At 46.3% G+C, this 16271-nt stretch overlaps 1 protein-coding gene across 2 annotated transcripts in view; it reads right to left on the bottom strand.

Moving 5' to 3' along the window:
- LOC106597556 (lysophosphatidylcholine acyltransferase 1) overlaps positions 1 to 16271 on the bottom strand; it is a 113852-nt gene that overhangs the window by 79898 nt on the left and 17683 nt on the right. For both annotated transcript variants that reach the window (XM_045696601.1, XM_045696600.1), the window contains exon 2: positions 3504 to 3643. In XM_045696601.1, coding sequence (XP_045552557.1) covers positions 3504 to 3643 — 140 coding nt within the window. The remainder of the gene's footprint in view (positions 1 to 3503; positions 3644 to 16271) is intronic.

Genomic DNA, 16271 nt, shown 5'->3' with positions numbered 1-16271 from the left:
GTGTCTCTAACCCTTTCCTCTCTCTGTTGTAGTGTCTACTAACCCTTTCCTCTCTCTGTTGTAGTGTCTCTAACCCTTTCCTCTCTCTGTTGTAGTGTCTCTAACCCTTTCCTCTCTCTGTTGTAGTGTCTCTAACCCTTTCCTCTCTCTGTTGTAGTGTCTCTAACCCTTTCCTCTCTCTGTTGTAGTGTCTCTAACCCTTTCCTCTCTCTGTTGTAGTGTCTCTAACCCTTTCCTCTCTCTGTTGTAGTGTCTCTCTAACCCTTTCCTCTCTCTGTTGTAGTGTCTCTAACCCTTTCCTCTCTCTGTTGTAGTGTCTCTAACCCTTTCCTCTCTCTGTTGTAGTGTCTCTAACCCTTTCCTCTCTCTGTTGTAGTGTCTCTAACCCTTTCCTCTCTCTGTTGTAGTGTCTCTAACCCTTTCCTCTCTCTGTTGTAGTGTCTCTAACCCTTTCCTCTCTCTGTTGTAGTGTCTCTCTAACCCTTTCCTCTCTCTGTTGTAGTGTCTCTCTAACCCTTTCCTCTCTCTGTTGTAGTGTCTCTAACCCTTTCCTCTCTCTGTTGTAGTGTCACTAACCCTTTCCTCTCTCTGTTGTAGTGTCTCTCTAACCCTTTCCTCTCTCTGTTGTAGTGTCTCTCTAACCCTTTCCTCTCTCTGTTGTAGTGTCTCTCTAACCCTTTCCTCTCTCTGTTGTAGTGTCTCTAACCCTTTCCTCTCTCTGTTGTAGTGTCTCTAACCCTTTCCTCTCTCTGTTGTAGTGTCTCTAACCCTTTCCTCTCTCTGTTGTAGTGTCTCTCTAACCCTTTCCTCTCTCTGTTGTAGTGTCTCTAACCCTTTCCTCTCTCTGTTGTAGTGTCTCTAACCCTTTCCTCTCTCTGTTGTAGTGTCACTAACCCTTTCCTCTCTCTGTTGTAGTGTCTCTAACCCTTTCCTCTCTCTGTTGTAGTGTCTCTAACCCTTTCCTCTCTCTGTTGTAGTGTCTCTAACCCTTTCCTCTCTCTGTTGTAGTGTCACTAACCCTTTGCTCTCTCTGTTGTAGTGTCACTAACCCTTTCCTCTCTCTGTTGTAGTGTCTCTAACCCTTGCCTCTCTCTGTTGTAGTGTCACTAACCCTTTCCTCTCTCTGTTGTAGTGTCTCTCTAACCCTTTCCTCTCTCTGTTGTAGTGTCTCTAACCCTTTCCTCTCTCTGTTGTAGTGTCTCTAACCCTTTCCTCTCTCTGTTGTAGTGTCTCTCTAACCCTTTCATCTCTCTGTTGTAGTGTCTCTCTAACCCTTTCCTCTCTCTGTTGTAGTGTCACTAACCCTTTCCTCTCTCTGTTGTAGTGTCACTAACCCTTTCCTCTCTCTGTTGTAGTGTCACTAACCCTTTCCTCTCTCTGTTGTAGTGTCACTAACCCTTTCCTCTCTCTGTTGTAGTGTCTCTAACCCTTTCCTCTCTCTGTTGTAGTGTCTCTAACCCTTTCCTCTCTCTGTTGTAGTGTCTCTCTAACCCTTTCCTCTCTCTGTTGTAGTGTCTCTAACCCTTTCCTCTCTCTGTTGTAGTGTCACTAACCCTTTCCTCTCTCTGTTGTAGTGTCTCTAACCCTTTCCTCTCTCTGTTGTAGTGTCTCTCTAACCCTTTCCTCTCTCTGTTGTAGTGTCACTAACCCTTTCCTCTCTCTGTTGTAGTGTCTCTCTAACCCTTTCCTCTCTCTGTTGTAGTGTCTCTAACCCTTTCCTCTCTCTGTTGTAGTGTCTCTAACCCTTTCCTCTCTCTGTTGTAGTGTCTCTAACCCTTTCCTCTCTCTGTTGTAGTGTCTCTCTAACCCTTTCCTCTCTCTGTTGTAGTGTCTCTCTAACCCTTTCCTCTCTCTGTTGTAGTGTCATTAACCCTTTCCTCTCTCTGTTGTAGTGTCTCACTAAACCTTTCCTCTCTCTGTTGTAGTGTCTCTCTAACCCTTTCATCTCTCTGTTGTAGTGTCTCTCTAACCCTTTCCTCTCTCTGTTGTAGTGTCACTAACCCTTTCCTCTCTCTGTTGTAGTGTCTCTAACCCTTTCCTCTCTCTGTTGTAGTGTCTCTAACCCTTTCCTCTCTCTGTTGTAGTGTCACTAACCCTTTCCTCTCTCTGTTGTAGTGTCTCTAACCCTTTCCTCTCTCTGTTGTAGTGTCACTAACCCTTTCCTCTCTCTGTTGTAGTGTCTCTAACCCTTTCCTCTCTCTGTTGTAGTGTCTCTAACCCTTTCCTCTCTCTGTTGTAGTGTCACTAACCCTTTCCTCTCTCTGTTGTAGTGTCTCTCTAACCCTTTCCTCTCTCTGTTGTAGTGTCTCTAACCCTTTCCTCTCTCTGTTGTAGTGTCTCTAACCCTTTCCTCTCTCTGTTGTAGTGTCTCTAACCCTTTCCTCTCTCTGTTGTAGTGTCACTAACCCTTTCCTCTCTCTGTTGTAGTGTCTCTAACCCTTTCCTCTCTCTGTTGTAGTGTCTCTAACCCTTTCCTCTCTCTGTTGTAGTGTCACTAACCCTTTCCTCTCTCTGTTGTAGTGTCACTAACCCTTTCCTCTCTCTGTTGTAGTGTCTCTAACCCTTTCCTCTCTCTGTTGTAGTGTCTCTCTAACCCTTTCCTCTCTCTGTTGTAGTGTCTCTAACCCTTTCCTCTCTCTGTTGTAGTGTCTCTAACCCTTTCCTCTCTCTGTTGTAGTGTCTCTAACCCTTTCCTCTCTCTGTTGTAGTGTCACTAACCCTTTCTCTCTCTCTGTTGTAGTGTCTCTAACCCTTTCCTCTCTCTGTTGTAGTGTCTCTCTAACCCTTTCCTCTCTCTGTTGTAGTGTCTCTAACCCTTTCCTCTCTCTGTTGTAGTGTCTCTAACCCTTTCCTCTCTCTGTTGTAGTGTCTCTCTAACCCTTTCCTCTCTCTGTTGTAGTGTCTCTAACCCTTTCCTCTCTCTGTTGTAGTGTCTCTAACCCTTTCCTCTCTCTGTTGTAGTGTCTCTAACCCTTTCCTCTCTCTGTTGTAGTGTCTCTAACCCTTTCCTCTCTCTGTTGTAGTGTCTCTCTAACCCTTTCCTCTCTCTGTTGTAGTGTCTCTAACCCTTTCCTCTCTCTGTTGTAGTGTCTCTAACCCTTTCCTCTCTCTGTTGTAGTGTCTCTAACCCTTTCCTCTCTCTGTTGTAGTGTCTCTAACCCTTTCCTCTCTCTGTTGTAGTGTCTCTAACCCTTTCCTCTCTCTGTTGTAGTGTCACTAACCCGAGGGTTAATGTATATCAGAATGAACCACAGAGGGTTAATGTATATCAGAATGAGTGTTAGAGTGTTTGTCCCCTCACAGTCCCCTGTCGTTCCATGAGATGTTGTTTCATCTTTTCTTAAAGGTAATGTCAGGGTTATATAAGGGCTATGTACCTTCTCCATAGAGACTGTGCTTCACCACCATCTCGTTGCATCCCACAGAGACTTGGGGTTAGGGTCAGATGGATAGGGTTAAAGGGTAAAGGTTATAGAGGTTATGGGTTACGTTAGTATACATACTTCCTCCATAAGGACTGGGGTTCCACCACCATCTCATTGCGTCCCACAGAGGCGATGAAGGCGAAGGGCCAGGCCAGCAGCATCATGAAGGCTGCCAGGAACAACCGGATGGGGAACAGAGTCACCGTCATCAACGCTATCTGAATGGAGACAAAGATGGAGAAGAGAGCTGTAGACAGACAGGAACCGCTTGGATAGAGAGAAGAGCTGTAGACAAACAGGAACAGCTTGGATAGAGAGAAGAGCTGTAGACAGACAGGAACCGCTTGGATAGAGAGAAGAGCTGTAGACAGACAGGAACCGCTTGGATAGAGAGAAGAGAGCTGTAGACAGACAGGAACAGCTTGGATAGAGAGAAGAGAGCTGTAGACAGACAGGAACAGCTTGGACAGAGAGAAGAGAGCTGTAGACAGACAGGAACAGCTTGGATAGAGAGTAGAGAGCTGTAGACAGACAGGAACAGCTTGGATAGAGAGAAGAGAGCTGTAGACAGACAGGAACAGCTTGGATAGAGAGTAGAGAGCTGTAGACAGACAGGAACCGCTTGGATAGAGAGAAGAGAGCTGTAGACAGACAGGAACAGCTTGGATAGAGAGAAGAGCTGTAGACAGACAGGAACAGCTTGGATAGAGAGAAGAGAGCTGTAGACAGACAGGAACAGCTTGGATAGAGAGAAGAGAGCTGTAGACAGACAGGAACAGCTTGGATAGAGAGAAGAGAGCTGTAGACAGACAGGAACAGCTTGGATAGAGAGTAGAGAGCTGTAGACAGACAGGAACCGCTTGGATAGAGAGTAGAGAGCTGTAGACAGACAGGAACAGCTTGGATAGAGAGAAGAGAGCTGTAGACAGACAGGAACAGCTTGGATAGAGAGTAGAGAGCTGTAGACAGACAGGAACAGCTTGGATAGAGAGAAGAGAGCTGTAGACAGACAGGAACAGCTTGGATAGAGAGAAGAGAGCTGTAGACAGACAGGAACAGCTTGGATAGAGAGAAGAGCTGTAGACAGACAGGAACCGCTTGGATAGAGAGTAGAGAGCTGTAGACAGACAGGAAAAGCTTGGATAGAGAGAAGAGAGCTGTAGACAGATAGGAACAGCTTGGATAGAGAGAAGAGAGCTGTAGACAGACAGGAACAGCTTGGATAGAGAGAAGAGCTGTAGACAGACAGGAACAGCTTGGATAGAGAGAAGAGAGCTGTAGACAGACAGGAACAGCTTGGATAGAGAGAAGAGAGCTGTAGACAGACGGGAACAGCTTGGATAGAGAGAAGAGAGCCGTAGACAGACAGGAACAGCTTGGATAGAGAGAAGAGCTGTAGACAGATAGGAACAGCTTGGATAGAGAGTAGAGAGCTGTAGACAGACAGGAACCGCTTGGATAGAGAGAAGAGCTGTAGACAGACAGGAACAGCTTGGATAGAGAGAAGAGCTGTAGACAGATAGGAACAGCTTGGATAGAGAGAAGAGAGCTGTAGACAGACAGGAACCGCTTGGATAGAGAGAAGAGCTGTAGACAGACAGGAACAGCTTGGATAGAGAGAAGAGAGCTGTAGACAGACAGGAACAGCTTGGATAGAGAGAAGAGCTGTAGACAGACAGGAACAGCTTGGATAGAGAGAAGAGCTGTAGACAGATAGGAACAGCTTGGATAGAGAGAAGAGAGCTGTAGACAGACAGGAACCGCTTGGATAGAGAGAAGAGCTGTAGACAGACAGGAACAGCTTGGATAGAGAGAAGAGAGCTGTAGACAGACAGGAACAGCTTGGATAGAGAGAAGAGAGCTGTAGACAGACAGGAACAGCTTGGATAGAGAGAAGAGAGCTGTAGACAGACAGGAACAGCTTGGATAGAGAGAAGAGAGCTGTAGACAGACAGGAACAGCTTGGATAGAGAGAAGAGAGCTGTAGACAGACAGGAACAGCTTGGATAGAGAGAAGAGAGCTGTAGATAGATAGGAACCGCTTGGATAGAGAGAAGAGAGCTGTAGACAGACAGGAACAGCTTGGATAGAGAGAAGAGAGCTGTAGACAGACAGGAACAGCTTGGATAGAGAGAAGAGAGCTGTAGATAGATAGGAACAGCTTGGATAGAGAGAAGAGAGCTGTAGACAGACAGGAAAAGCTTGGATAGAGAGAAGAGAGCTGTAGACAGACAGAAACAGCTTGGATAGAGAGAAGAGAGCTGTAGACAGACAGGAACAGCTTGGATAGAGAGAAGAGAGCTGTAGACAGACAGGAACAGCTTGGATAGAGAGAAGAGAGCTGTAGACAGACAGGAACAGCTTGGATAGAGAGTAGAGAGCTGTAGACAGACAGGAACAGCTTGGATAGAGAGAAGAGCTGTAGACAGACAGGAACAGCTTGGATAGAGAGAAGAGAGCTGTAGACAGACAGGAACAGCTTGGATAGAGAGAAGAGAGCTGTAGACAGACAGAAACAGCTTGGATAGAGAGTAGAGAGCTGTAGACAGACAGGAACAGCTTGGATAGAGAGTAGAGAGCTGTAGACAGACAGGAACAGCTTGGATAGAGAGTAGAGAGCTGTAGACAGACAGGAACAGCTTGGATAGAGAGAAGAGCTGTAGACAGACAGGAACAGCTTGGATAGAGAGAAGAGAGCTGTAGACAGACAGGAACAGCTTGGATAGAGAGAAGAGAGAGAAGAGCTGTAGACAGACAGGAACAGCTTGGATAGAGAGAAGAGCTGTAGACAGACAGGAACAGCTTGGATAGAGAGTAGAGAGCTGTAGACAGACAGGAACAGCTTGGATAGAGAGAAGAGCTGTAGACAGACAGGAACAGCTTGGATAGAGAGAAGAGAGCTGTAGACAGACAGGAACAGCTTGGATAGAGAGAAGAGAGCTGTAGACAGACAGGAACAGCTTGGATAGAGAGTAGAGAGCTGTAGACAGACAGGAACAGCTTGGATAGAGAGAAGAGAGCTGTAGACAGACAGGAACAGCTTGGATAGAGAGAAGAGAGCTGTAGACAGACAGGAACAGCTTGGATAGAGAGAAGAGAGCTGTAGACAGACAGGAACAGCTTGGATAGAGAGTAGAGAGCTGTAGACAGACAGGAACAGCTTGGATAGAGAGTAGAGAGCTGTAGACAGACAGGAACAGCTTGGATAGAGAGAAGAGAGCTGTAGACAGACAGGAACAGCTTGGATAGAGAGAAGAGCTGTAGACAGACAGGAACAGCTTGGATAGAGAGAAGAGAGCTGTAGACAGACAGGAACAGCTTGGATAGAGAGAAGAGAGCTGTAGACAGACAGGAACAGCTTGGATAGAGAGAAGAGAGCTGTAGACAGACAGGAACCGCTTGGATAGAGAGAAGAGAGCTGTAGACAGACAGGAACAGCTTGGATAGAGAGTAGAGAGCTGTAGACAGACAGGAACAGCTTGGATAGAGAGAAGAGAGCTGTAGACAGACAGGAACAGCTTGGATAGAGAGAAGAGAGCTGTAGACAGACAGGAACAGCTTGGATAGAGAGAAGAGAGCTGTAGACAGACAGGAACAGCTTGGATAGAGAGAAGAGAGCCGTAGACAGACAGGAACAGCTTGGATAGAGAGAAGAGAGCTGTAGACAGACAGGAACAGCTTGGATAGAGAGTAGAGAGCTGTAGACAGACAGGAACAGCTTGGATAGAGAGAAGAGAGCTGTAGACAGACAGAAACAGCTTGGATAGAGAGAAGAGAGCTGTAGACAGACAGGAACAGCTTGGATAGAGAGAAGAGAGCTGTAGACAGACAGAAACAGCTTGGATAGAGAGAAGAGAGCTGTAGACAGACAGGAACAGCTTGGATAGAGAGAAGAGAGCTGTAGACAGACAGGAACAGCTTGGATAGAGAGAAGAGAGCTGTAGACAGACAGGAACAGCTTGGATAGAGAGTAGAGAGCTGTAGACAGACAGGAACAGCTTGGATAGAGAGTAGAGAGCTGTAGACAGACAGGAACAGCTTGGATAGAGAGAAGAGCTGTAGACAGACAGGAACAGCTTGGATAGAGAGTAGAGAGCTGTAGACAGACAGGAACAGCTTGGATAGAGAGAAGAGAGCTGTAGACAGACAGGAACAGCTTGGATAGAGAGAAGAGAGCTGTAGACAGACAGGAACAGCTTGGATAGAGAGAAGAGAGCTGTAGACAGACAGGAACAGCTTGGATAGAGAGTAGAGAGCTGTAGACAGACGGGAACAGCTTGGATAGAGAGTAGAGAGCTGTAGACAGACAGGAACAGCTTGGATAGAGAGAAGAGAGCTGTAGACAGACAGGAACAGCTTGGATAGAGAGAAGAGAGCTGTAGACAGACAGGAACAGCTTGGATAGAGAGAAGAGAGCTGTAGACAGACAGGAACAGCTTGGATAGAGAGAAGAGAGCTGTAGACAGACAGGAACAGCTTGGATAGAGAGAAGAGAGCTGTAGACAGACAGGAACCGCTTGGATAGAGAGAAGAGAGCTGTAGACAGACAGGAACAGCTTGGATAGAGAGTAGAGAGCTGTAGACAGACAGGAACAGCTTGGATAGAGAGTAGAGAGCTGTAGACAGACAGGAACAGCTTGGATAGAGAGAAGAGAGCTGTAGACAGACAGGAACAGCTTGGATAGAGAGAAGAGAGCCGTAGACAGACAGGAACAGCTTGGATAGAGAGAAGAGAGCCGTAGACAGACAGGAACAGCTTGGATAGAGAGAAGAGAGCCGTAGACAGACAGGAACAGCTTGGATAGAGAGTAGAGAGCTGTAGACAGACAGGAACAGCTTGGATAGAGAGAAGAGAGCTGTAGACAGACAGGAACAGCTTGGATAGAGAGAAGAGAGCTGTAGACAGACAGGAACAGCTTGGATAGAGAGAAGAGAGCTGTAGACAGATAGGAGAACAGCTTGGATAGAGAGAAGAGAGCTGTAGACAGATGGGAACAGCTTGGATAGAGAGAAGAGAGCTGTAGACAGACAGGAACAGCTTGGATAGAGAGAAGAGAGCTGTAGACAGACAGGAACAGCTTGGATAGAGAGAAGAGAGCTGTAGACAGACAGGAACAGCTTGGATAGAGAGTAGAGAGCTGTAGACAGACAGGAACAGCTTGGATAGAGAGAAGAGAGCCGTAGACAGACGGGAACAGCTTGGATAGAGAGTAGAGAGCTGTAGACAGACGGGAACAGCTTGGATAGAGAGAAGAGCTGTAGACAGATAGGAACAGCTTGGATAGAGAGAAGAGAGCTGTAGACAGATGGGAACAGCTTGGATAGAGAGAAGAGAGCTGTAGACAGACAGGAACAGCTTGGATAGAGAGAAGAGAGCTGTAGACAGACAGGAACAGCTTGGATAGAGAGAAGAGCTGTAGACAGATAGGAGAACAGCTTGGATAGAGAGAAGAGAGCTGTAGACAGACGGGAACAGCTTGGATAGAGAGTAGAGAGCTGTAGACAGACAGGAACAGCTTGGATAGAGAGTAGAGAGCTGTAGACAGACAGGAACAGCTTGGATAGAGAGAAGAGAGCTGTAGACAGATAGGAACAGCTTGGATAGAGAGAAGAGAGCTGTAGACAGACAGGAACAGCTTGGATAGAGAGAAGAGAGCTGTAGACAGACAGGAACAGCTTGGATAGAGAGAAGAGAGCTGTAGACAGACAGGAACAGCTTGGATAGAGAGAAGAGAGCTGTAGACAGACAGGAACAGCTTGGATAGAGAGAAGAGCTGTAGACAGATAGGAGAACAGCTTGGATAGAGAGAAGAGAGCTGTAGACAGACAGGAACAGCTTGGATAGAGAGAAGAGAGCCGTAGACAGACAGGAACAGCTTGGATAGAGAGAAGAGAGCCGTAGACAGACAGGAACAGCTTGGATAGAGAGTAGAGAGCTGTAGACAGACGGGAACAGCTTGGATAGAGAGAAGAGCTGTAGACAGATAGGAACAGCTTGGATAGAGAGAAGAGAGCTGTAGACAGACAGGAACAGCTTGGATAGAGAGAAGAGAGCTGTAGACAGACAGGAACAGCTTGGATAGAGAGAAGAGAGCTGTAGACAGACAGGAACAGCTTGGATAGAGAGAAGAGAGCTGTAGACAGACAGGAACAGCTTGGATAGAGAGAAGAGCTGTAGACAGATAGGAGAACAGCTTGGATAGAGAGAAGAGAGCTGTAGACAGACAGGAACAGCTTGGATAGAGAGAAGAGAGCCGTAGACAGACAGGAACAGCTTGGATAGAGAGAAGAGAGCCGTAGACAGACAGGAACAGCTTGGATAGAGAGTAGAGAGCTGTAGACAGACGGGAACAGCTTGGATAGAGAGAAGAGCTGTAGACAGATAGGAACAGCTTGGATAGAGAGAAGAGAGCTGTAGACAGACAGGAACAGCTTGGATAGAGAGAAGAGAGCTGTAGACAGACAGGAACAGCTTGGATAGAGAGAAGAGCTGTAGACAGATAGGAGAACAGCTTGGATAGAGAGAAGAGAGCCGTAGACAGACAGGAACAGCTTGGATAGAGAGAAGAGCTGTAGACAGATAGGAGAACAGCTTGGATAGAGAGTAGAGAGCTGTAGACAGACAGGAACAGCTTGGATAGAGAGAAGAGAGCCGTAGACAGACAGGAACAGCTTGGATAGAGAGAAGAGAGCCGTAGACAGACAGGAACAGCTTGGATAGAGAGTAGAGAGCCGTAGACAGACAGGAACAGCTTGGATAGAGAGAAGAGAGCTGTAGACAGACAGGAACAGCTTGGATAGACCCACCAAACTTTACAGTTGGCACTATGCATTGGGGCAGCTAGGGTTCTCCCGGCATCCGACAAATTGTGACGACCCTCCCGAACTGTGACGACCCTCCCGAATTGTGACGACCCTCCCGAACTGTGACGACCCTCCCGAACTGTGACGACCCTCCCGAACTGTTACGACCCTCCCGAACTGTGACGACCCTCCTGAACTGTTACGACCCTCCCGAACTGTGACGACCCTCCTGAACTGTGACGACCCTCCTGAACTGTGACGACCCTCCTGAACTGTGACGACCCTCCTGAACTGTGACGACCCTCCTGAACTGTGACGACCCTCCCGAACTGTGACGACCCTCCCGAACTGTGACGACCCTCCTGAACTGTGACGACCCTCCTGAACTGTGACGACCCTCCTGAACTGTTACGACCCTCCTGAACTGTGACGACCCTCCCACTCTGTCTGCCGAATTTCTTTCTCTTTGCTCTTGTTTTCCTTAACAGGACGTCGGTTTGGCGGAGCCGGGAGGGTCGTCAGCCACATGGGACACACCTTTCCCCCTCTCTCAGACACACTGTTGGATTTTGGTTGTGGAATTTTGTGGCTTGTTTGTTTTGGCACCTCTCAACACCCCTCATTATTACCACCTATGAACACATTCACTCACACTACTGATTACTGACTACACACACACACACACACACACACACACACACACACACACACACACACACACACACACACACACACCATTGTTAATTGTATATAGTTTACTTTAGTTAATAAATATATTTTAGTTATATTCCTTATCTCCACATCGTCTCCCTCTTTGTTACGGGCTACGAGCCGGTTCGTGACAAAACCTAGATTTGTCAGTCGGACTGCCAGATGGTGAAGCGTGATTCATCACTCCAGAGAACGCGTTTCCACCGCTCCAGAGTCCAATGGCGGCGAGCTTTACACCACTCCAGCAGACGCTTGCCATTGTGCTCAATCTTATACACCTGTCAGCAACAGATGTGGCTGAAATAGCCGAATCCACTAATTTGAAGGGGTGTCCACATACTTTTGTACAGTCGTGGCCGAAAGTTTTGAGAATGACACAAATATTAATTTTCACAGTCCGCTGCCTCAGTTTGTATGATGGCAATTTTCATATACTCCACAATGTTATGAAGAGTGATCAGATGAATTGCAATTAATTGCAAAGTCCCTCTTTGCCATGCAAATGAACTGAATCCCCAAAAACATTTCCACTGCATTTCAGCCCTGCCACAAAAGGACCAGCTGACATCATGTCAGTGATTCTCTCGTTAACACAGGTGTGAGTGTTGACGAGGACAAGGCTGGAGATCACTCTGTCATGCAGATTGAGTTCGATTAACAGACTGGAAGCTTCAAAATGAGGGTGGTGCTTGGAATTTATTTTACCTTTATTTAACTAGGCAAGTCAGTTAAGAACAAATTCTTATTTTCAATGACAGCCTAGGAACAGTGGGTTAACTGCCTTGTTCAGGGGCAGAACGACAGATTTGTACCTAGTCAGCTCGGGGATTTGAACTTGCAACCTTTCGGTTATTAGTCCAACACTCTAACCACTAGGCTACCTTCCGCCCCAAATCATTGTACTTCCTCTGTCAACCATTGTTACCTGCAAGGAAACACGTCCCGTCATCATCGCTGTGCAGAAAAAGGGCTTCACAGGCAAGGATATTGCTGCCACTGATATTGCACCGAAATCAACCATTTGTCGGATCAGCAAGAACTTCAAGGAGAGCGGTTCAATTGTTGTGAAGAAGTCTTCAGGGCGCCCAAGAAAGTCCAGCAAGCGCCAGGACCGTCTCCTAAAATTGATTCAGCTGCGGGATCGGGGCACCACCAGTACAGAGCTTGCTCAGGAATGGCAGAAGGCAGGTGTGAGTGCATCTGCACGCACAGTGAGGCGAAGACTTTTGGGGGATGGCCTGGTGTCAAGAAGGGCAGCAAAGAAGCCACTTCTCTCCAGGAAAAACACCAGGGACAGACTGATATTCTGTAAAAGGTACAGGGATTGGACTGCTGAGGACTGGGGTAAAGTCATCGTGGAACAAAACATCGATATTTTGGGTCCATGGCCAGGAAACTCCCCAGACCTTAATCCCATTGAAACTTATGGTCAATCCTCAAGAGGCGGGTGGACAAACAAAACCCCACAAATTCTGACAAACTCCAAGCATTGATTATGCAAGAATGGGCTGCCATCAGTCAGGATGTGGCCCAGAAGTTAATTGACAGCATGCGAGGGCGGATTGCAGAGGTCTTGAAAAAGAAGGGTCAACACTGCAAATATTGACTCTTTGCATCAACTTCATGTAATTGTCAATAAAAGCCTTTGACACTTATGAAATGCTTGTAATTATACTTCAGTATTCCGTAGTAACATTTGACAAATATATCTAAAGACACTGAAGCAGCAAACTTTGTGGAAATTAATATTTGTGTCATTCTCAAATCTTTTGGCCACGACTGTATATATAGTGTATGTCTGATGCAGAGGGACAAGAGAGAGCCATGAGAAAACCAGTTTTGATCAGTCATGGAAATAAAAGTGCTGAAAACAAATCGTCTCCCTGTTTTAAAAAGAAGATGGAGAACAAGCTATGAAGGAAACATACTGGAGTTTGGGTGCAGGTACAGCCAACTAACACAAAAATAATATTGAGACATCGTTAAAAATTATACGACAGATCGTAAAAAATCATATCCTGATATGGAACTGTATAGATTCTCCCCCCCATCACTAATTTCTGCTGAGACACGCTGTTAAAGGGATAGCGGTTGGCTCCTTCTCCTTTTAAAGGGATAGTGGTCGGCTCCTTTTCCTTTTAAAGGGATAGTGGTCGGCTCCTTTTCCTTTTAAAGGGATAGTGGTCGGCTCCTTTTCCTTTTAAAGGGATAGTGGTCAGCTCCTTTTCCTTTTAAAGGGATAGTGGTTGGCTCCTTCTCCTTTTAAAGGGATAGTGGTCAGCTCCTTTTCCTTTTAAAGGGATAGTGGTCGGCTCCTTCTCCTTTTAAAGGGATAGTGGTTGGATCCTTCTCCTTTTAAAGGGATAGTGGTTGGATCCTTTTCCTTTTAAAGGGATAGCGGTTGGCTCCTTCTCCTTTTAAAGGGATAGTGGTCAGCTCCTTTTCCTTTTAAAGGGATAGTGGTTGGCTCCTTCTCCTTTTAAAGGGATAGCGGTTGGATCCTTCTCCTTTTAAAGGGATAGCGGTTGGCTCCTTCTCCTTTTAAAGGGATAGTGGTTGGATCCTTCTCCTTTTAAAGGGATAGTGGTCGGCTCCTTTTCCTTTTAAAGGGATAGTGGTCGGCTCCTTTTCCTTTTAAATGGATAGTGGTTGGATCCTTTTCCTTTTAAAGGGATAGCGGTTGGATCCTTTTCCTTTTAAAGGGATAGTGGTCGGCTCCTTCTCCTTTTAAAGGGATAGTGGTTGGCTCCTTTTCCTTTTAAAGGGATAGTGGTCGGCTCCTTTTCCTTTTAAAGGGATAGTGGTTGGATCCTTTTCCTTTTAAAGGGATAGCGGTTGGCTCCTTCTCCTTTTAAAGGGATAGTGGTCAGCTCCTTTTCCTTTTAAAGGGATAGTGGTTGGCTCCTTCTCCTTTTAAAGGGATAGTGGTTGGATCCTTCTCCTTTTAAAGGGATAGTGGTCAGCTCCTTTTCCTTTTAAAGGGATAGTGGTTGGCTCCTTCTCCTTTTAAAGGGATAGTGGTTGGATCCATCTCCTTTTAAAGGGATAGTGGTCAGCTCCTTTTCCTTTTAAAGGGATAGTGGTTGGCTCCTTCTCCTTTTAAAGGGATAGTGGTCGGCTCCTTTTCCTTTTAAAGGGATAGTGGTTGGATCCTTTTCCTTTTAAAGGGATAGCGGTTGGATCCTTTTCCTTTTAAAGGGATAGTGGTCGGCTCCTTCTCCTTTTAAAGGGATAGTGGTTGGCTCCTTTTCCTTTTAAAGGGATAGTGGTCGGCTCCTTTTCCTTTTAAAGGGATAGTGGTTGGATCCTTTTCCTTTTAAAGGGATAGCGGTTGGCTCCTTCTCCTTTTAAAGGGATAGTGGTCAGCTCCTTTTCCTTTTAAAGGGATAGTGGTTGGCTCCTTCTCCTTTTAAAGGGATAGTGGTTGGATCCTTCTCCTTTTAAAGGGATAGTGGTCAGCTCCTTTTCCTTTTAAAGGGATAGTGGTTGGCTCCTTCTCCTTTTAAAGGGATAGTGGTTGGATCCTTCTCCTTTTAAAGGGATAGCGGTTGGATCCTTCTCCTTTTAAAGGGATAGCGGTTGGCTCCTTCTCCTTTTAAAGGGATAGTGGTTGGATCCTTCTCCTTTTAAAGGGATAGTGGTCGGCTCCTTTTCCTTTTAAAGGGATAGTGGTCGGCTCCTTTTCCTTTTAAAGGGATAGTGGTTGGATCCTTTTCCTTTTAAAGGGATAGCGGTTGGATCCTTTTCCTTTTAAAGGGATAGTGGTCGGCTCCTTCTCCTTTTAAAGGGATAGTGGTTGGCTCCTTTTCCTTTTAAAGGGATAGTGGTCGGCTCCTTTTCCTTTTAAAGGGATAGCGGTTGGATCCTTTTCCTTTTAAAGGGATAGTGGTCGGCTCCTTCTCCTTTTAAAGGGATAGTGGTTGGCTCCTTCTCCTTTTAAAGGGATAGTGGTTGGATCCTTCTCCTTTTAAAGGGATAGTGGTCGGCTCCTTCTCCTTTTAAAGGGATAGTGGTTGGCTCCTTCTCCTTTTAAAGGGATAGCGGTCGGCTCACAGGGTGCCATTTTGGACAAACACACTGAGGTCAACACAGCCTGTGAAACACCATGACACATTGACCACCACCACACTGACGATACATAGAGTTTGTTATAACGAGAGGAAACATCATGACACATTGACCACCACCACACTGACGATACATAGAGTTTGTTAAAACGAGAGGAAACATCATGACACATTGACCACCACCACACTGACGATACATAGAGTTTGTTATAACGAGAGGAAACATCATGACACATTGACCACCACCACACTGACGATACATAGAGTTTGTTATAACGAGAGGAAACACCATGACACATTGACCACCACCACACTGACGATACATAGAGTTTGTTAAAACGAGAGGAAACATCATGACACATTGACCACCACCACACTGACGATACATAGAGTTTGTTAAAACGAGAGGAAACATCATGACACATTGACCACCACCACACTGACGATACATAGAGTTTGTTAAAACGAGAGGAAACATCATGACACATTGACCACCACCACACTGACGATACATAGAGTTTGTTATAACGAGAGGAAACATCATGACACATTGACCACCACCACACTGACGATACATAGAGTTTGTTATAACGAGAGGAAACATCATGACACATTGACCACCACCACACTGACGATACATAGAGTTTGTTAAAACGAGAGGAAACATCAACTGAGTATTTAGAGAGCTGATTTGTTTCATTTAGCAGAGTGAATTTACAAGACTGGCCAGACATCTGGGAATCCTCCTGTGGGCTTTTAGTGTAGGACTGACTGGTAGTTGGGACTGCCAATCAAACCACACAGAGTGACTGACTGGTAGTTGGGACTGCCAATCAAACCACACAGAGTGACTGACTGGTAGTTGGGACTGCCAATCAAACCACACAGAGTGACTGACTGGTAGTTGGGACTGCCAATCAAACCACACAGAGTGACTGACTGGTAGTTGGGACTGCCAATCAAACCACACAGAGTGACTGACTGGTAGTTGGGACTGCCAATCAAACCACACAGAGTGACTGACTGGTAGTTGGGACTGCCAATCAAACCACACAGAGTGACTGACTGGTAGTTGGGACTGCCAATCAAACCACACAGAGTGACTGACTGGTAGTTGGGACTGCCAATCAAACCACACAGAGTGACTGACTGGTAGTTGGGACTGCCAATCAAACCACACAGAGTGACTGACTGGTAGTTGGGACTGCCAATCAAACCACACAGAGTGACTGACTGGTAGTTGGGACTGCCAATCAAACCACAC

The sequence above is a fragment of the Salmo salar genome, chromosome ssa02, assembly GCF_905237065.1.
Source record: "Salmo salar chromosome ssa02, Ssal_v3.1, whole genome shotgun sequence".
Taxonomy (NCBI): Eukaryota; Metazoa; Chordata; class Actinopteri; order Salmoniformes; family Salmonidae; genus Salmo; species Salmo salar.
The sequence above is the reverse complement of the archived record's forward strand: the minus strand, read 5'-3'. Positions and strand labels throughout refer to the sequence as shown.